Genomic DNA, 23,027 nt, shown 5'->3' on the forward strand with positions numbered 1-23,027 from the left:
CCATCTTAGACTGCATCATCACGTGTGATTGCAGTCAAGGGCTAACTTGTAGTGAAATAAAAAAGGCAATAGTCAAAATGTCAGCACATAGATGGCACTTTTGATGCATAATATTTCAATTTTTTTGCCTGACCATTAGCGACCGTGGTAACTATTAGTCTAACACGGCAGTTTTTTCTATCTAAGAAACTTGTCTGAGCTAATATAAATGAAAACTAATGTCTTTTGCATCGTAAAAAATAATAATACAAACTGCTGTCTGTAAAGGAAATATAATAATTTTAAAGTCATTATCGTCTGAGGATGCTCTGATGTCGAAGCAAAACGTGCGTGCAAAACGTTCCCGACTGTATTTATGAAGTGACCTGCTGCCTAGAAACCTACTCCATCGTCCACTGCACTTTTATATAGTTCTCTAAAGTATTGCTTCAGAAAGGTAGCTAAATAAGTCCAACGTGCTAACTAAAAACTGCCACGATAGACTAATGTCTAACATGCCTAAGGAACTTGTCTGAGCGAAGAAACAAATGCCTCTTGCAATGTAAAAAGCAATAATACAAACGACTTCACTAACTACAGTCTGCAAGGAAAAATAGAAGATTGTTAAATGGGCGAAATGCCCAGCTTTCTAGCGACGTAGGAGTTCGCTACGCATCGAATAAGTTTCGCCATAAATCGTGGTTTAAAGAAACATTTATTGCGGATATTAATTATTTATTGTTTGCGAAGAAAATATGAACTACTTGCTCTAAATGTACAAATGTAATTTATCATTCGCTTTCATAGAACAATAGTCTATTCTGAGTAACATAGTTCTATGAAAATATAGCGTAATTTTCTTATTGTTTTTTGAGAAACAATAAGATAACGGATTGGGGGTCTCATTTTACTTAACTATATGTTAGTTTAGTAAAAAGAAATATGACAGTCAGAAAATTAAAATTTGGCACAGTTGCGGCCTCCACCACCCTACCGATTAAGACGTGCTAGCAAGCTGTAAGATTAGTGGCATGATGCGTATAAACCGATAAGGCATATGGTTTTAATATAACTGCCATTGCTCTAACAGATAAGTACCATCTTAGAATCAAGGTTTTTTTTTTTTGTCGTGGTGGAAAAGCTTTATGGCTACCTTTGTCCTTTTGGGCAGGACAGAGGTTATTTGGGACTCGTTTACCCGAACTAAAAACCACTACGGCATGTCCCTCTCGTGGGCTTCATTGGACGACCGGGTAACCCGTTGTATACTTCCCAGATCTTAGAATCAAGGTGGGATTTCCGTCATGGTCTAACTCAGGTCTAAGTGGAATAAAAAAAAATATCGTAGTATTGGGTTATTAAAGAAGCAGTGATAGCCCAGTAGGTATGAGATTGATTTTACTTTCGGGGGCCAAGTTCGAATCCCAACACGCACCTCTAACATTTCAATGTTATGAGCAATTAAAATATCACTTGCTTCAACGGTGAAGGAAAACATCGTGAGGAAACCTGCATGCCTGCCATGCATGCATGAGAGTTCGCCATAATGTTCTCAAAGGTGTGTAGAGTCCACCAGTCCGCACTGGGCCAGCGTGGTGGACTACGGCTTTAACCCCTTCTCAATGTGGGAGGAGACCCGTGCCCTGTGGTGGGCCGGTAATGGGTTTAAGACTTCACGTAATCACAAAGTTTCTATATTTACATCGTATAAATAACGATGTATTTATATATGCTTCGTAATTATATTTCCATTTCGATTTCAAAGGTGCTTTCATCACACCACAACATTTAATAATACTCAGAAGTCAATGACCAATTCAAATTAACCCTAAACTGCTAACGACAGCTACCATACGGAACGAAAGCCAATTGAAATACCACAACAATGATTAAAAGTACCCCCTTCGATAGCGTGCGCCAGTGAATTAGTATGCACCGGTGATTAGAGCAGTCTGTGATTAATGTACGATTTAGGAGTGTGCACACGGGTGGATTTCTTTGTCGCTATAAAAATGGTGTTGAAATTGGCTAATAACATTCGCAAATTACTAGATATTAATATTTAACAATATATATATATATATATATATATATTTTAATAACACCCAACTTCTATTCTTCCAAACTATCCCTAAGAGTTGAAAAAAAATGTATAGTAACGTTAACAACAGTAACAGATATTTAATGTATCCTATGGTATCTACACCATACTACACTAAGTTTAACTTTGTCACTGGATTTACAGAAGATTATACAATTCGTACAATAAATATAAGTATATACAATTTGATTGATATAAGAAATAAATGAACGATCCAGTATTCGGCGGCTATATCTTGTTTATAATGTTTTTAAAAACAATACCATGAGACCTTCCATTTCAGCTCATAGTTAATACGTTTGTCATGGCATCTGAATGAATAATAGTAATCTGAGACAGATATCTAATTCTAATGACAGATTTTTACGTATATACGAATATAAGATCTAATAAAGTGCAGGGCAAATACACAGTATTTATATAAATAAATAAATAGTAATATATCAAAAGAAAATAAATAGTCCGTAAAACTATCACTAAATATCAAACTGTAAGTACTACAAAGTTGTTAGTTAAACTAACTGCAGCAACATTTAACGCTCCATCAGTAATACTATTGATTAATTGTTCACAAAAAATGTACTGTCCCTAACATAACTTAATAATTATTAATGTAAGCGTACATTAATATTTTTTTAAGAGATAGAAAAAACAAAGGTGTTACATAGGCAAAGTTTACGCTTCGAACAAATACTTAACGGTTAGTAAAATAAACGCAATAAAAACAAAGATGTTACCACTGTTAGCCATTGTTCAAGGGGAGAAAATAGGGAAAACAACTAACATCGGTTAGGGATATACCTACCCCACGCAGTTACCTGACTGCACTCAATTTGCACGCGCCGGTTGATGCAGTCGCTGACGACACATTATAGCGGCGCGTAAATTAGTAGGGGTCGCGTCGGCCCCCCGCTCGTATTTTGGGGTTGACTGGAGACTTTCAGGGTGGGCTTACACCGGGATTCTATATTATATTAGAATGAAATATTATTATTGTTGAGTCGCGATGTTCTGCGGTACTTTAAGCAGCTTATTTACTTATATTAAAATTTGAAATACGAAACCGAATTTTCAGTACAAGAGTTGGAGAGGTCGGAGTAAATTGGAGAGGTCGTCGTCGACTATAACACCTTTTTGGTAATACTTGTTAAAGGCCTCCAAACCGTATTGGAGCAGAGTGGTAGGTCCATACTCTCGTACCGTCTCTCCTATGAGAGCCGAGGCCACTGCCCAGCAGTGGTAGTACTTCTGATAAACAGAACTGACTTCCATATTAATCGACTGCAAAAGGTTCTTTATTCGAATGTAGGAATGTATTTTTTATGCTCGTCACCGGTTTTTTTGTCAATTGTGGGTCGACTTTAGAAATTTCTTTAATGTTTGTAAAAGCTCTAGGGGTGGTCTCATTATCAGCAAGTCAGGCTTTGATAAGGGGTTCCCAGGAATCGAGGGAAATCCACAATTTTTTAGTCACGTCCAGTGTGTTTGTTGAACTCTCAGATGAGATGAAATCTATTAAAGTGTTTGGTTCTGAGAATCATTGAAATGAGTTGTTTTTTTTTTGTTTTAAAGTTATATTTATATGTTTTTGTCACATGTTACCCTACTGCCAGACCTACTATGTTAAAAGTTTACAACTTATTTGCTAGATCATTGCATGCAAGCGTTTTGCCGCTGTCCGTCCAGAATGGGACAATGTAATCTATCGAAGATGTGACGAAACAAATGCAGAAATAAACAATTATTCATTGTAAAGTCAATGTCTCCTGAGGACGCTCCAGTATCGGAGCGAAACGTGCGTAGTGGATACATTGCCAAAAATCTGTTTGGTGTGGAGAATAAGGATTGAAGAAATTATAAATAACACCATACAGATTCACCTGCTTTTCGCGTAGTATTGAAAATTAAGCTTTATTTTCATAATATATCATGGAATTCCGCAAAGCCTGATTCTATCCAAAATTTGCTCAGTTGGAGAGGTCACATAGGTGCAATGTGACAACGATGGTGTCTAGATAATGTTGATTAAGTATCCATAAAAAAGGGCTTTTACAAGAGTGTGATGTATCTCAAACCTTATAGACATAGTCCCGGGAGGAGTGAGGACCGCGCCTCCTTGATTTAGCGCGGGTCCATTGTGGGCTATTGTTGTGACTTAATCCCGATCGTTACCTGTATTTTGTACCATATCCGTTCACCACTGTAATCGCGTTTACAATAATATACCTCCTTTTATAGCAAGTGATTTGTGGGATTGAAAATACTCTTTTAGGATATGATTCCTAAGGTAATTTTGGATCTACCAATACAGAATTAAAGCATATGTTAAAAGAAATTTATAACAGCGAGATTACTATCCAATTAATGAATTTCGTAAAGATAATATAAAATGCCTAGTGATAGTAAAATGCTTGTTCTTTAGAGACTGGCAAGTATCTATAGTATTACCTCGACTATGGCGCGGCTGCTACCAGTGCTGAGCAGGCAAACAGACGCAAATGTGAACGTTTACGATTTTAGAGCCTTATTGGAGTAGATTTTGGGGCCGAGGGGACCGAGGGCTCGTGCTCTTTTTCAGGAAACTCAAAAAAGGGCTAATGAGTCTACAGGCGCGATCCTAGAGCTGCCAGTTACCTTGACCAATGAACATGGTTGGACAAGCCGCCGTGGTGGCTAAGAAGACGTTTTAGATTTTTTGTGGTTGTTTTTGTTAAAACTAATGGTTACAAATTGTAATTATAAATTAAAAAAATATTATTTATTAGGTCGTTCTACTATTATCAATGCGAAAGTGTGTTTGTTTGTCCTTACGTCCTGACTAAGCAACCAATACACTTTTTTGTTTAGCACAGAGGCTTTTTGAAGTTATGCTTTTTATGGCGCGGTGGGGAAAAATTATGAGAGTAAATTTATAGGATGCACGCGCACACCGACACTAAAAACCGCACACCCTGAAGTTAGCTATAAGGTTTGACAGTGTACACTTTTATATATCAAAACCTGCGGGCTCAGTCCGGTGATTAAATTGATTAAATTGTACAAAAATCTGAAATTTCAATGTTGAGTGAAACTTGGTAGCCCGAAAATGAGTTTTCCAAATTTAATTATGCTTATTATGTAATTTCTTTAATTATGTAGAAATATATTTTGTGATATTATAGTAAACTTTCAATGTATTAAAAACCTTTTTTCTATTGCTGGTGTAGTTTTTTCTACAACCGTAGAAAGCGAAAGATACAGTTTTTAAAATTATTTTTCTTATAAGTATAACTTCTAACGCGTATACATAAGTACACACACGTTTTTTTATCTCAGATAAACAAACGGTCGCCTATGTTACTCTCCGTCCTTTCAACTAACTTTATGTCAAAACCTAGTTACTTTGTTAGGGTGCGAAGGAAGGACTAACAGACGAACACAATTCCGCATTTCTAATATTAGGAAGGATACAGTGAGTCAACTCTCTCTAGTTAGCCAGTAATAGTGCGTCGCTCGGCAAGGAATCTAATTAACATTGCACTCGCCGCGAACGAGTGGCCGGGTTGTCGTACTGCACTCGACGACTCTCCGCGCCCTCCGTCTGCACTCCCGATAGCCGTATCTGATATACGTGCCTAACGTCTACTGCAACTTGACTCGTTGGTGAAGTGGTTAGCATGTACGACTGCAGATCACGAGGTCCCAGGTTCGATCCCCGGATCGGGCCAGTGAAAAGGTATTGCGTTTTTCCATGAAGAAATTAGCACGTTAAGCTGTCGTGCCTGGTCTCTTTCCGGTCGTGTCGGAGCTGCAGTCCAATTGGACTATGAGAGTAATGGAATAGTGAGTCTATATGTGTTTGCGCTCACTCTTTGTCTCTTATTATTATAAGCAGTTAACAATTAAGATATTTAGGTAGAATAGATTTTATTTAGGTGTTAACTAGACAATTATTTAGTAATACGGTTAGGTGGTGTAAGAAATATTATTAAATTCTCCATTGAGTCTCCATTGACGGTCCAGTACTTTCACACTCGATAGCTCACCCAGAGTTCTCGACCGATAAATTGACATAAATAGGCTACTCTGGCCATTGAAACAAGAAACATCTCAGCAGTCTTTTATGGCGAAGCAAATCCTGCTACCTGAAGAACGGTGTCGCTACCCCCACCACGGGCTAGGACTACCTGGAACACGGTGGAACTCACGACCGGAGTGCGTAGCAGACGGGCGCCGACCAGCGCACGAGACAGAGCTCCAACTCTGTCTCAGAACATAAGGCAGGGTTCTTATACCTGCCTTATTTCGCGCCTCGTCACCCAGTGGGACACGTTCCCTTGGCGTTGGTTCGGCATAAAACGCCAACGCGCGGCAACACTCTTGCACTTTAATAACTCACGCGTATTCGCAACATCGATCGTGAATTAATTGCTTTTTTTATACTGCTGCTATACTAGTAATATTGCACAACCTGTCACTGTTGTGACATCTTTTTACAACAGATCGTACAGATGCATCCATTATCGGCCCACTACAGAGTACGGACCTCCTCTTAGAACGGTAAGGGTTGGCCAAGTGTGGATTAGTAGACTTAACACACTTTAGAACTTTATGAAGAAGATGATTTCCTTCATCGTTAAAGCAAGTCATATACTTGTTCCTACGCTTTTAGTGCCAATGTGCCTAAAAACTACCCATTTACAATGCATTTATTGTGCGCTCGAAGATGTGTAATTGTATATAAATAAAGACTACACACTTTAGAACATTGTGAAGAACTCTGAGACATGAGGGTTACCACACGATGTTTTCCTTCATCGTTAAAGCAAGTCATATACTTGTTCCTACGCTTTTAGTGCCAATGTGCCTAAAAACTACCCATTTACAATGCATTTATTGTGCGCTCGTAGATGTGAAATTGTATATAAATAAAGACTACACACTTTAGAACATTGTGAAGAACTCTGAGACATGAGGGTTACCACACGATGTTTTCCTTCATCGTTAAAGCAAGTCATATACTTGTTCCTACGCTTTTGATGCCAATGTGCATAAAAACTACCCATTTACAATGCATTTATTGTGCGCTCGAAGATGTGTAATTAAATAAAAAAATATGTATATACTACGACAAAATAAACACCGCCATCTAGCCCCAAAGTAAGCATAGCTTGTGTTATGGGAACTAACATGACTGACGAATATTTTATTTTTTTAACGAATAATACATATGAGTACTTATCTTTATGTATATATATATATTTCTTGTTTGCGTGTGTATGTCACTGAACACCTAGACGCCTGGACCGATTTGAATGAATTTTTCGGTATGCGTTTGGGTGGCACCCTGAATGGTTAAGATTTACAAATCAGCTCGACAGGTGGCGCTGGGGTAGTAATATATATATTAGTACGTGTTTTTGCAAAATTGCCAGTATGTTTCATTTATGTGGAACTTCCTTTATGGGACGGTAATAATCTTGAACCACAATTTCAATTCCTTTAAATCATTCAAACATCATTATTATGCATCCACTAGATATATCAATGTTTCACATAATTCCTTTACGTGGCCTGCACCGTTAGAACGTCAAAGGTATCTCATACACAAAGCTTAGCCCCGGGCCATAAGCGTATGTTTACCTAACAAATAGAGTTAGAGAGTACTGCGGTACATTTCTTAGAATTCCTTGCGAGCTTGCGTGCTTTATGCGACGTATTCCTTTATGCCAGCACCTTATATCTGATACTGTCAGCTTGAAAAGTAACATTTACGTATATATTTAGCGAGTTTCCATAGCATTATTGTATTTTATGTCTATAACTAGCATTCGATCGGAAAATTCTTTTTATTGCTTACTGACTGACATTATAAAGGAGCTGTTTTGCTTCTTAGTAGTAGTTGTAAAGCTTCTTGAAGAATTTTGGACGATCTTATAGGCGCAGTGTTGAATGCTGTCACCTTATATGTGGGGGTCTCAGCTTCGATACCCGACAATGTCCAGTCTAATGAGGGGAATCGTTCGTGGCTACTTATCACCCCACTGATAAGGACGTGCCGCGAGAGATTTATGGTCCGATGGCTCGTTGAAACCGATTGGGGGTTTCATATAACTGCTCCTAACAGGCTAGCCCGCAACTTCACCTTAAAACAGGTGTGATTGAAGTCAGTGCAGATCTATACATACAGAAAAACTTTTGGAATCACTTTATTTTTCATCGTTTACTGCTAGTTTAGAAGCCGTGATGGCCGAGTGGTTAGGACTTCGGCTTCACTTTTGGGGGTGGCCCCCCAGTTCAAATCTTAGCACCTCTAACTTTTCTAAGTTATGTGCGTTTTAAGCAATTCAAGTAGCACTTGGTAAAAACATGAGGAAACCTGCGTGTCCAAGACTTTCCCGGAAGAGCTCTGTCACAAAAAGTTCTACTACAGCTAAAGTTGATCCGAGTATCTGCCCATAGAAGGCTGAATTCGCCATCTACTTCAGATTTGCATACCGTAATATAGTTGGACAATACATGCATTTCAAACAAATCCTTCGAAGCCTGCTTGGTTTATGTGATATTTTCTTTGCAGTAGAATTCTATATCCCGTATTGTCATTTTAAAAAGCAAGATTTCCATTGTGCTGCATATCTCAAGTGACTTCTAAGATACAACTGTTTGGTTTAACGACGTAAAACATCGGGATAAGCTATTGTCTTTGAGCACACCTCAAGTTTGATTTCTGGTTGGGTTCCAAATTTGTAATCTCCACATTAACTTCCAGCTAAAACCTCCTCCTAAACGGTAATAGCCCAGTGGTTGTGCCTTCGACTTCACTTTCAGGGGGCAAGTTTGAATCCAAGCACGCACCTCAAACTCTTCTAAGTAATGTGCGTTTCAAGCAATTAAAATATGACTTCAACGGTGATTTCCCCATAATGTTCTCAAAGGTGTGTGATGTCAATCCGCACCCCTTAGCGATATAGGGAATTATATAGGAAATTATATGATTGATTTCCTAATAAAACTCTTTTTTACTTACTTTAATCCAACACTGAATCGTTACGATCATTTTTTAATTTTTTTAAATTTTAGGTACCGTCTTCGCTTTACTATAAAAGCTTTTATGTACTCATTTTATTATTGCATACGTACTCAAAGTCTAGCTTTAGTCACATTCGGTTCCTTATAAACTTCTCAGAAAGCACTCCGATTCGATCGAAATGCGATATTCATTCGAAAGTCCAAAATTATCTTACCAGATACGTTCTATCAACAAAGTTGTTTAATACCCTCAAATTTTGCCTGTGAAAGTTGAAACACGAAACAAATAACCACCTTAAGTCCTCCCCCGATGTTAAAGTTTAGTATCTACATGCCTAAATAATAACATTAGCTTGTATCGAATCAGTAATTTACCATAATTAATTTACATTAAGCTTAATTAGCTATAAATCAAGAAGACCAGGCAAATTTGCACGGTGCAATTTATAAGTCTTAATCACATTTGTTTCTTTATAAACTTGCAGACAACATTCCATTCCGATGGAATGGCGAAATTGAAACACGAAAACAAATAACCACCTTAAGTCCTTCCCCGATGTTATGCTTAAATAATCATTAATTTACAATGATTAATTTACATTAAGCTTAAGCTGCTATAGTTTAACCAGGCAAATTTGCACGGTGCAATTTATAAGTCTTAGTCACACTTGGTTCTTTAAAGAATTTCAGACAGCACACTATTCCGATGGAATGGCGAAATTCATTCAAACCTCCAAAATTATCTTAACAGATATGTAATGGCAACAAAGTTGTTTAATAAAGTTGAAACCACTTTAAGCCTCTCCCGATGTTAACGTGCTAAAGTTAAGTATCCACACGTTAAAATAAATGCTCGAGTCGTCAATACAAGGTACACCAAACTTCATTCGTTCATTCGAAGCCTATTTACAATCCCACTGCTGCGGCACAGGCCTCGTCTCTCACAGGAGAGATGTTTTTTTAGCATCGACCGCTGCGCTGCTTTTATCCGGTCTGGTGTGTTATAATAACCGGGACCGACGGCGAACCGATGGGAACGTGCAATCCGTGGTACGGGGATATTAAAGAAATTATAAATTGCACCGTGCAGATTTGCCTGGTTTTCGCGAATTAATAGCAAATTTTAAAGTCTTGTCAAAAGCTATTTCAGTATCATCATCAACTACATTACCGGCCCATTACAGGGCACGGGCCTCCTCTCAGAAAGAGAGATGCTAATTCATTCGAGGGCAATTTTAAATTATTTTACAACAAATTAACGAATGAAATCTTTGAGATTTCTCTCAATAAGTTCTAAGTATATATAAAACACTTACAGAGAAATCCTATTATAACGTTAAGGATTACTTAAACGATAAATAAGCTTGGGTGTGAATTGCTCTAACTTCATAGCTTAGTATAAATTTAAGATGGCGACAACAAAAAAAAAAAATACCCGGCTAAGTTTTTTGTGGGCTCTTCTTAGACCAGGGCGCATTTGGAACCCTCGTAGCTTTAGGTTTAAGTTAGCGAACGAAGTTATCCCCATCCCCTTACATGTAAACATATATTTATGAACCTACCTACATGAATAAAGAAATTTTGAATTTTGATCATTTGAATTTTGAGGAGGGTTTAGGCAGTAGTTTACCAAGTTAAAGCAAGTGATATATAAATTGGTTAAATTAATAAACGCACATAACTCCGGAAAGTGAGTGGTGCGTACCGGGGCTCCAACACGGTCTCCTCGAAAGGAAACCGATGCGTTACCCACGAGGCTATCACCGCTTCTGCTGAAACTTGTGGTGCGTGTTACTAGGCTTGTTAAAGAGGTAATTTATTAATTTTAAGGCTTACGCGAGGGCTGTTGGATAGTCGCTTTGTTTCCATTCGTTTTACGCAGTTTTATACGAGAGTCTCTAACATAGATTTCTAAATGAACAAGTTGAACATGGGCCATCTAGAACTATCTGAGATCCCCAGCCACATTCCTTAGCAACGTGGGCGGAGTGCTAGGCTTCTGGAACGAGCTTCCGTAGCTAAAGTAGCGAGCAACAATAAAAAAAGAAGAAATTACGACGCACACAAACGATGATTACGTGCGGAACTGCCCAGAGCGAACAAGCGAAGCAACGCGCAACGCTGGTGTCCGCGTAAACATTAAAACTTCATTACCGTACCTGCAACGTTAACGACTAACATCTCGCATATGAGTGCCGGGCTCAACAACAGGAGAGTATAAACTCTCCTGTTGTTCAAGATCATAATATCTTATAGGGAAGAGAAATGAACGTTGCAGGTTCGCGAACATAATGCATACCCAGCTTTAAATCCCCGCGCTCGGTACTCCGGTGGAAACATCCGAATTTATTTGCCGATAAACAGGAAATATGCTACCGTTGGCAAATAAAAATGATATAAAGCCACGGCTTTTGAATAGACGACGTTTTATGAGGTTTTAAATTTTTCCCAAATTAATGTCGTAAATGGGATATTATTTTTCGTTAGATAATCTCGGAAGGTATTTAACCACGCTCTTTTCCTTCCTGAACTTTACTAGACAATCGGTGACCGATTTTATCTTGGTATGGAACGTACTGACTGCACCATTTAAACACACACGTCCTACTTAAAGTCGGTCAAAAACGGATATATGACGGAAAAACTTTTATCGGCCCGATTAAAAAACCTACAAAGAGTCTAACGCGTGCGGATTTCCGGACTGTGGGCGTTGTTGCCGGTGTGATTACAAACATAGAAGGCTTAACACTTACGCCTCAAAAAAAAAAAAATTATGGATGTTGCAAAATCAACAAACAGTAACAGATAAAGAAAAAAAATCCTGTCCAATTTATTCCCACACGGCATAAGTGTAACTTCTGAAAAGAAGCCTACGAGAGATTGAGGTGGATGTAGAGTATCAGAACTATTAGGATAAATGTAAGGTTAATTATTTAGTTTCCATGGTAACTAGAATAGGTAAAATATGTATAATGTTTTCTATCTCACTCTGTCCTATATATTTATGTGTTTGTGTCTCTATGGACTTATTTTTTTGTTTCATTGAGTTTGAAATCACAACGACTCTAAAGAATCTTCACTTCAAAAAAAAATACGAACCATTTTTGTATTTCGGTATGCGTATAGGTAAGCTTAATTATGTTTACGATGGTATTATCTATAATACCCCATCACACGATACTTTGTTCGTGGGATACTATAATTTGGGTTTTTAAGCCAATCTCCCAACCAAGCTTTGCCGAGAGTCCCAAACGAGAGTTGGAACGTAGCTACGCTTCAAGAAAATAAAATTATACAAAAAACTTCAATATTCCAATTACAAAGTTACAAACTTCCAAAGTTAACTTCTCAAATTTCTGTACTATCAACATCAAATTTCTTTTAATACTCGAGAACTTGGTCCGCAAAAGTTAAATCAAGTTAAATAAATAACCGCGTAAAGCTCACTTCCCCTAGAGCATGTTAAAACTCCCGTCGCGTACTACCCGCAAAACTTCCAAGGTTATTTGCGGATAAACAAGAAATATGCTCCGTACGGCGCGGAAAATAAAAACAAGGATAAAAGTAAACATCTTGAATTAATGCTAACTAAATGTGGGTTTAAGACTTGTATCTTCAGTTAAATCTCGCCTGAATGTTTCGTATTCCATTTTAGGAGAAAAATTGCCGTCTTAAAGAGTATTGCTTACTTATACATTTTATAACATTCTTTTCACAGTATATACTAGGTTACATAAAATTCATTGACATCATGTCATGTCTCTTAAAAAGTTCAAAGTTTGTATTAAAAGTAGGCTTACAAAGTCCTGTTTTAGTATAAAGGACTACGTTATCGAAAAAAAAAGCTTGAGTGTGAATTATTGCTTTAACCAGGTAGCTCTTCTAATAATTTAAAATGACAATGTGAGATGGTGATAACAATAAAGAACCAGGACGCGTTTGGAACCCTCGTAGCTTTAGTTTTAAGATTACGAATATGTTTATAATCTCACTACCGTGTACACATTTATCATGTAATGTACGCATCAAAGTGCCATCTATGGGCCTACTTGAATAAAGATATTTTTGAATTCTGACTTTTTTTTTTTTAATACGTAGCGTAGTGCATTTTCGATACATTTCAGTCTTGTATGAGACTGAACGACGCAGGCATAAATACCTTACGGTGTCCTAATAATTATACAAATAATTTTATTGTCCACAGGCTCAAGGAAACTTATCCGCGCACGGAGAATACGTGAAGAGCAAACTTACCGCTTTGGGCAAGTACACAACCCGCCTCGACGCCGCACTAGCCTGGGCCATGGAGACTCGAGCTCGGTTGGCGCTGGCAGACAATCTGCCTCACGCTGCCCCAACGGATATAGACGTGAGTAATCTGCATTCGTCTCTGTGTTCGACGGCTGATTGACGCAGTGGGGAGCGACCCTGCTTTCTAAGTCTAAGGCCGTGGGTTCGATTCCCACAACTGGAAAATGTTTGTGTGTTATAAGTATTTATGTATATCTATATTTATATATAAAAGAGAAAGTGTGCGGGTATGTTCCGTATAGGCTCCGAAACGGCTGGATCGATTTCAATGAAACTTTCAGAGAATCTCCGGATTGACCTGGCGAGTAATCCTGTAAAGTTTGGTGACAATCGGAGCACTCCTATTTTTGAACTGTCTAAATGTCAAATACAGCTTTTATTTACTATGATTATATTCTATTGTTGGGTGTACATGGGTGTTGATAATGATCTTCAACCGCTCGAGAAGAGAATAGAAGAGAATTAATACGGAGAGAAATAAATGATTTAATATATTATGAGACTTAAATTAAAAATTTAATGATGATTAAAGTTTATTGTTTAAAAAAAATAAAGCAAAATCTAGCCGGGCAAAGCAGGCTGGGTACGCTAGTTATTCATAAAAATAGTCATCAGTTATCTTAGTACCCATAACACAAGCTACGCTTACTTTGGGGTTAGAAGGCGAAGTGAGTATTGTCATAGTATATTTATTTATTATTTATTAGTTTTCTGGGGCGGTTTAGGTTATAATGAATTACCTATCTGCTTATCATCTTTAGCAATGACGATTCAATATTTTCACGCGCTCCGTCATAGTCGACAAATCAGTGCTTGGGCGGCCCAACGTAACGGCATCTGAGATCGAATCCTGACTCTTTGAATGAAATTTTTATATTTCAATTTTTCCTTTTTAACTCTCCCGTTTAGTGGAGGTAGAGAGGGGTCACGGATTGAAAGAAACTATAGTCGTAAAAAAGTAATAGGCCCGTTTTGACATTTGTCATCGCGACGTAACTAGTTATGGAACCATAAAACTCGGGACTCGATACTCACGATTAATCAATTCAAGTTTGTATCAGTACTTGATTGATATTATTATGTATTGTAAAGTGTTCGTTCGTTCAAAGTATTCCTTTAACTTCACAACCAATACGCGTGACTGGCTGTTGATTATACATCCACTTTTCAACATGTTGAAACAGAGTTAGTACTATATAACAACAAACACAAAAATCGAGTCAAATCACTATGTTTAAATTAATGTACAAAATAGAAGAGCCATATTTAACGTAATAGTAAACAATATATATCAAACTTAAACGAGCGCACAGTCAACTTTACAAGATGAGGAACGAAAAACTGCGCAGTGCGCGCGGGGACGCTTCAGTCATGTGCCGTTTGGTCAGATACATCAACTCAGACTCTTTATTTAGAACCCATTTTGAGAACCAAGCTCATTCTTTGCAGTAAAGATTACTACACAAAATTTATTTTCGATATTCAGTAAAAAAATGGTTACAGTTTTTTTTTTTTTTAAAACACCGTATGTAATTGATTTTTATTTTATTGTTTCTTTTGGTTTCGTTCCAAGTTACATTATATGGTCTTGCACAAATGTCAAAACGGACCTATTACATTTTAATAATAATAATAATAATAATAAAAATCCTTTATTGCCATACACTATTGTTAATACAAGATTAATAACTAAAAGAATCATCAATAAATATTAACAATATGGCAAATGGCCGCAAACTCAGCCTTATGCTGTGCATTAGCAACAATGCTCAGCGCTGATTTTCAGTCTGCACCAGTATCAGACTGAGCAAACAACCGCGACGCCCGAGAAAATTTTAGAAAGAAATTTAAATAATAAAAAAAAATCCAAATTAACTGTAAAAGAGAGCCAATAAAACTAAAACTAACACAAACTTAAATTAAACAAGTAGGTAAATAAAAGTAATTAAAGAAAATTAAATTAAATTGTAGAAAAAACAAAAAATAAATACATAATTATTCCAAACAGAGATTAGACAAATTATTCCTCATTTTGCATAGACAAATCTCGCTGCTTCAATTTGTAAGCTAAGGTATAAATTTTTTAGCTTGTGTTTAAATACTATTTCGCCAAGAATATTATCACATGTACGTTAACGACATTTTTACGACTGTAGCGCCTATTTATCATGAAAAATACACTACAGCTTTATTTCCATGAGATTGCGTTTTTAAGCTTTATAACGATACGATAACGAGCTCGTTGTGGCATTACGTTTTTCATCATGATTATATCAACCCAGTGCTCGACTTTATTTCGGGGGGCCGGGTTCGAATCCCAGCACGCACCTCTAACATTTAAGGATTATAAGGATTGAAGAAATTATAAATTACACCGTACAGATTCTCCTGCTGTTCGCAGAGTACCTATAGCAAATTAAGCTTAATTTTCATCAGATATATTTGTGTCTGTTTTTACCATAGCATTTTTCAGCACGATATCGCTTATTAAATAACCATTTCTCTCTTGCCAAAGGCTGCCAGTTAAGAGATTGCTTTCAATAATTCCACCGGTTCTTGCATCTGGTTTGTCTTATTATTTGGCTGATTGTGACGTCTGTATTGTACTGTATTATGTATTTATATACAGCTTTGTTTGTCATATCGCTTGTGAAAAATTTAAACAAATGTTTATACTTACTTAAATTTTGTGAGACAAAATATTACTCTTTATAACCAAAAAGCTGATATTAACAATCGACTTACCAGAAACAGATATAAATTAGTGATATCTGCATATCGTCTGCGAAAGGTACATGACTCCTTTGTGGGGTTGAGTATACGTTAGTTATACAACATGATTCCTAAAGTAATTCTTGACCTACCAATACATACATTTAAAAAATGTGTAAAAACACTTCTAATACATCGAGGTTACTATCTATACATTTGATGAATTCCTTAATGACAAATTACAATGCCAGTCTCGCTCCCATCTCCCGCAATATAGAAAAATGATTGTTAATGTTGATGTTGGAAAAGAGCAACTACTGAGTTTCTTGCCAGCTCTTCTCGGTAGAATCTGCTTTCCGAACCGGTGGTAGAGACACTACAAACATACATACTTGCTTGTTTCAAATGTGCTTATATAGTAGGCCTACTTGAAATAAATGAATTTTTAATTTGATAGGCTTCTTTAAAGACCAGGCAACGTTATGAAATACCTTTAGTTTTGGGTAAGCAAGTTCTATTGTAAACTTAACCCCACCAAGAATACAAACAATAATATAAGAAATAATGTGGCGCCTGCTACAGGAAATCTTTTAATAATTTTATGTTTCACGCCGGCCCAGTGCGGATTTGTGGACTATAGTGGATCTGATTTATGAATGTGTACCAATGACGTATCTGTTGTGACGTAAGCAAACGTCTAAGATCAGTAGACACGCCCACTACCAATTCCCATGTGATTACATTACACGGTAATCTAAAATTCGTAAAATATTCGACGTACTCGACGGTATTAGCCATACTTATTGCTGCCGTGGCGTGTTTGCCGGTCTTATATGCACATTAGGCTTAACACCTACCCTCAGGTTGTACTTCGTAAGACGTGTTACTCGCATGCGTTTTCACTGTTTATATGCGATGGTTTTTCACTTACAAACAATTGAGCTATTATCTTGATCCAAATATAAATATTAAAAGAAAAAACTGAAAACTGCTTACACCTATGCATATAGTTTTGAGTCTGAGGGAACAAAAATTGAGGCGTTGGAAAGTGTCCACTTTCTGTCTCTATTCTTCGAAGTTTTGGTTTATGTACTTTACATATCGTTGCTAAAAAAAAATATTTATTTACAGACTATCATAAAAGACAAGGAAACAGAAATCCGAGAAGTTTTGGAAAATTATAACAACATAGAACGCGAATGCGTCGCCGCGAAACAAACCGTGTCCCCAGAAGTTCGGGAGCGGGTGCTCAAGTTAAAAGAAGATTGGGCGTTCATTCGAGAAGCTTCTAAGTCCCGCGAAGGGTCGAAGGTTCGGGAGGAGTCGGTTCCAGTTCGGGCACCATCGGTTCCACGAAAGGGCAGCCTGTCTTCGGAAAGTGAGAAGTCTTCGGAGACACAATTAGGTAAGTATCTCTTAAGAGTGGGCGTCACTTAACACTGTAGTTTGATTTGGGTTTTGGTTTGGCTACTGTTATACGCTAAGTACTAACAATGATTTTACTCATAGATATGCTTTGACACCGAAAAAAATGTTTTGATGTTCAATGGCGTTCTATTTAGGATCCCCGCCGAGTTCTGAGTCACGCGAAGTATTTTTGTAAGAAATGAAGCAAAAACTATTAACTGCTTTTATACACTGAGAATCTTTAAAAAAATCCTTATAAATTAATTGCACGACTAAATTGAATACCTTGATCGTTAAAACTTGTTAAGCATCGGGTAGTCAAGGCATATCTAAGAGTAGCCGTATCAATAAAGCAATATCGAGCTAAGAACAGGTTCTCAAGTTTCAAATTGCCGTAGATCTGTTTGGTGCGGAGTATAAGGATTGAAGAAATTATAAATAACACCATACAGATTCTCCTGCTTTTCGCGGAGTATAGCAAATTAAGCTTAATTTTCATAATTCTTAAGTATCAATCTAAGCTTAAGACAGAACTTGAAAACCTGTTCTTACTTCTTTGTTGGTTTGGTTATATCCTAAGGGCTATCAATAAATGTGTCATAACGTCGGATGAGCAATGCTGTCTTACACTATGACATATAAAAGTCGCTTTTAAATAAAGTGAGACAAAACACTGTATAACTCCGACGTCATGCCACGTGTTTTTGTTAGGCCTTAAGTGGTAAATCTTTGACTAACAGTTGACACCGTGTTCTTAGACGTTTTAGTTTGAATGTGAACTGAGTAGAGGAATATTTAAAAACAGTTCTCTCGCCAATTGAAAAAAAAGCAGTTCTGATTCTGCAAATGATAATGGGTGGAGTTTATTATTTAACCCCCTCTTGCTTTCCTGGCTATTTATACAAAATTAATAAACTAAGACAATAACAAATCGCCATCTAGCCCCAAAGTAAGCGTAGCTTGTGTTATGTTTACTAAGGTGACAGATGAATATTTTTATGAATAATATACATAAATACTTAAAAACATTCATGTTAATCACACTAACGTTTGCCAGTTGTGGGAATAGAACCCACAGCCTTGGACTCGGAAAGCAGGGTGCCCACTGCGCCAATCGGCCGTCAAGCAATGCTTTTGCACATTGTTGTCGTGAGTGGCGTGCACTGGGTTTCTAACCAGGGTATGCAATCAGTGGAAATGCCATACATACTCTTCCTCCTATACGAGTTATACATAAGTTTTAGGGTAGGCAGTGCTTTTGCGCATGTACGAAGTGCACGCCACTGGTTGTTGTATGTTTACTACTGTGGAATTTTAAACGTCTTTGAATATGGTAGTCAAATGGGTGGACGGGTAATTTGTGTTCATTTCGATATGCTGGATCAAATATTTGTAACACTGTATAAGCTATCTAGTAATAGTAATAACAATGTTTGATTGTAATAATTCTTGCAACAACATTCAAATATTATTAAAGCTTTTTATTTTTACACCTCTACGAAGTTCAGGTAATAGAAGTAAAATAGTAAAACAAAGATGGAAGTAGAATACAAAGTCTGCCTTTGGCTTAAAAGCGATCTCTGCCAGGCAACCTCAGAATAAGGACAACATAATTAAGAAAGAACCAGTGGAGTCAAATTATTATAAACCTACATTCAAAAAGCAAAATACAAATATACAGGGTGTCCATACCATACTCAAACTTTTACTCAAAGCGTAAAAACGCCCTTTTGAACTACCCGATCGCTTAAATGGCGAGACCTATTTACGTTTTTAAAGAGAAGATAGAATTAGATATCGACCTATTAACTCGTAGACGTATGATATTTCAAACCGATGGTGCCCCATGTATAATTAATTATGTTAAAAAGGTACGATGCCTGAATGTGGTCAATGGGTTACCAGCTCTGTGTTTTTATATGTAGAAAAAAGCTCGATTTTTCGCTCACTGAGCGTTGCCACGCCAATACTCTGTCTGCGTCGGCCTATAAGTTGTGCCACATCAAAAACCAGACGCGTCAAATCGATACTCCCTCCGTTTAAGAATCACGTATTAATTAGTAAAATATATAGAAACACGTTCAATAGTTATGTGGTCCAGCATTTCGGAAACACTTTGGCTAAGTTAACAATACTGTATGGTGGAGCAAAGTTTGAAATGGATTGATTCGTAACTATTTTAACGACCTCGTCCTTAGTGGAACCGATTTTGGGCATTTATTATTTCTAAAATACTTCATCTGGTGTTTAAGACTTCAGTCGTACCTAGTTATTAAGTGGTAGAAGTTTCAAAATACACGTAAAAACCGGGCAGTTAAAATCTCAGGTTCATAAAACATAAGAACCTCACTTAGTTACACAACTTGGTATGGATTGTTTTCAATTTTAATTCTTTTGTTTTGAAAAGTGAATAGATACTTATTCTGCAGTTGCGTTATTTTTTTTGTATTACAAGTTCGCTCTAGACTACAACTTCACCAGATTTTAAGTGATTTCTGCAAGCTGAAATGTCATGCATGTTTTATGGCAGTTGTATGAAACCTATCCGTTATCGGTTTCTAAAAGGTATCTTACTGGAACGCAGAACCGCTTTGGTTACTAGCCATGTTCGAAATCCAACCAGACCAGACCATAGTAGCAGAAATTATAAATTCCCAAATTGCTCCTACCGGATCGAAACCGGGATCTCCCACTTCTAAGATGTCACGCTTTAATTACAATTTTGAAAGGTACACATCTTAACAGTTACAGTTAAGTAAAGTCATTCTTTGCTCCAGTACTAACCGTTTTGCCACATGTGCCATTTGTAAGAAGTCCTGTGCATTTGTTTTGTCAAATAAATGGTTCGTCTACTAACCGCTTGTTTTATTCGCTAACCTGTGATTATTTAGTGCTACACTACACCTAACTATAATTTTAAGGCTTAATAAATATCATATATCACAAAATAAAGAATTTAATGTATTATAATTACCTTTGTTTTGTATTCAAATCAACTTCGAAAAAAAATGTCATGTTTATTTTGCCTTATAAAACTGCATTTGTGTATTACTACTTTTATAAGTTTCATCGTCAATACTATTTTATACAGAAAAAAGTAATATAAATCTGTCTATATCGATTATCGTTGCAATACCGGCCTTGTTGCTTTACTTTACGATTTGAATTGCAGCAACGAGGTATTGACAAATCCCAGCCAATCGGCAGATGCAAAAGCGTGTTTCGCGGGTTAATATGATGCTCGGTGATTGGCTGAAATATTTCCTGGTTTACATAAAACGCATATATCTTTGAAACTTATAAAAGTGTACAATACTAAAATAGGATTAACTGGAAAGCTGCACCTCACAATAAATTCTACCAATAAGTAAGTTATGCTAAATATTAACCTTTTAATAGTGAAATGAAAGGTAAGTTCTTGAACTAATCACTGGTATTTTTTACAAGAATTAATACTATGTTACTTATTAACAAATTTAAAAGCATACAAAGCTACATATACTTTTTTAATGCCTGTCTTAATATGCTAACGATTTTTAGCTTTAGCTTTTTGGTGTGAAGTGAATGTTGTTGTTTTGAGAATGATAAAAACGTATAAATAAAAAGAATATATCCTTCTTATTTCGTTAATTTTTACTTATTTTAACGGATACTTTCGTGAAAGTGGCAGATCAGAATACAGTGTTCATCTCTTCTCTTCCCGTGGATGTTGTACGAGGCGACTAAGGGAATATAAAGGATAACGGGCAGCAGCGTTATCTGTGCTACTACTACCATCGCGTGTACTACAAGCGTGGAGCTTATGGACAAACCCTCCCGCTAGAAGTGTCCTTTAGTCCTGCTGTGGACTGGTTTAGAGTACGATTAATTGAATGATGCCTTAAACATATGGTTCACACTTAAAAGTAATGAAAGTAATGAACGTTTAACATAATAAGACAGGTTGAAAAAATTTACTAAAGTATATTTAAATCTAAAATTTCCTTTATCACTCGCTTGGTTTTGAAACATGGGTAAATTTCTCCGTTACTGCGTGAAAGAAGGGCAAACTAACAAGCGATTTATAATAAGTGTAAAGAACGGCTTTAAGCTTATAAAGTGTTATGATTTTATAGATAACTCGACAAACCAATATGGGTATTGTAAACACGATACCATTTTTGATATAATGCAGATGTTTTTGTTTACTTTACTATGCATCCACAAGGCGGTTTAAGTCTAATTTTAGGGATTAGCCGCATTAATTCGACGTAACATCGCTGCAACAATGTTTGGTAATCTGCTAAAGATAATACCACGACCAACCGGTAACCTTAGTATCGGATCGCACTAGGGACATTTCGTTTCAAAACATTTTGTCGTGTCGCTTAGAAAATAAAAATACTATTAATTAACACTTTATATTTTATAATGAACACTTAGTTGTTATGGCTTTTAAATATTTTTCTGAATTTTCGGTACGCTAAATTAAATATCGGGTATTATTACAAACGTGATAGGTATCCTAAGTATCGGATCGCACTAGGGACATTTCGTTTCAAAACATTTAGTCGTGTCGCTTATTGAACACTTTATATTTTATATTGAATATTTAGTTGTTATGGCTTATAAATATTTTTCTGAAAGTTCAGTATGCCACCTTTAATACCGGGTATTATAAAAAACGTGATAATAGTAATTGGAGCGTGACATTAGATTCGATTTCTGAACGCTGCGCTATGTAACACGACCACAAATGTTATGTGGCCGCTCTGTGCCCTTTTATAACAACGTTTTATTTCGATGTGTCGTTGCGAAAAAAAACCTTAACACAATAATCATTACATAATATAAAGTATATACAATTTTAATAAATCACCAAGAAAACCTTTACTGCGTCCGATGTAACTTTGGAGTTTTTTTTATGTCGTCGTTTAGTCGAAATATGATCAAGAATAAAAAGTATTTATTTATTTAAACATCTTTATTGCGTAATAAAGGAGAAATTACAAATATAGTTAAAAAAAAATTAAAAGCAAAAGGCGACCTTATCACTAAAAGTGATCTCTGCCAGGTAACCTTACCGATAGTACACAACAAAACATGAGAGACGGGAAATCGCAATTAAAATAAACAATACATAAATTTACACACTTAAGTACATACTACTAATAACTAATATAATAAATTATTAAAAGAGATAAATAAAATAAGATATAAATAAATATAAATATATATATATATATATTAACAAATATTTATATATATTTACTATAGATACCTAAGTACACATATACGAACAACAAAATTATAATGACAAATAGTGATGTCTAACACGGCTTTTGAAAATAGCTAGGGATTTAGAGCGACGAATATCGTCAGGGAGTGCATTCCACAGCGTTGCAGCTTTTATTGTGAAGGATTCCGAGTAACTTTGAGACTTACATTTCATCATTCGGAGAATATTCTCCCTAGCAGAACGCTGAGATCCTTGAGATGGACACGGGCAAAGGAAATGAAAGCGTTGTTT

The 23,027-nt window shown here is 36.5% G+C and overlaps 1 protein-coding gene across 4 annotated transcripts in view; it reads left to right on the plus strand.

The window, feature by feature from the left end:
- The window catches only part of LOC120633905 (dystrophin, isoforms A/C/F/G/H-like), a 752,632-nt gene that overhangs the window by 65,980 nt on the left and 663,625 nt on the right, over positions 1-23,027 (plus strand). For all 4 annotated transcript variants that reach the window (XM_039904299.1, XM_039904301.1, XM_039904300.1 and 1 more), the window contains 2 exons: positions 13,293-13,457; positions 17,243-17,516. In XM_039904299.1, the coding sequence (XP_039760233.1) occupies positions 13,293-13,457; positions 17,243-17,516 (439 nt within the window). The remainder of the gene's footprint in view (positions 1-13,292; positions 13,458-17,242; positions 17,517-23,027) is intronic.

This window comes from Pararge aegeria, chromosome 22, assembly GCF_905163445.1.
Source record: "Pararge aegeria chromosome 22, ilParAegt1.1, whole genome shotgun sequence".
In the NCBI taxonomy this organism is placed as follows: Eukaryota; Metazoa; Arthropoda; class Insecta; order Lepidoptera; family Nymphalidae; genus Pararge; species Pararge aegeria.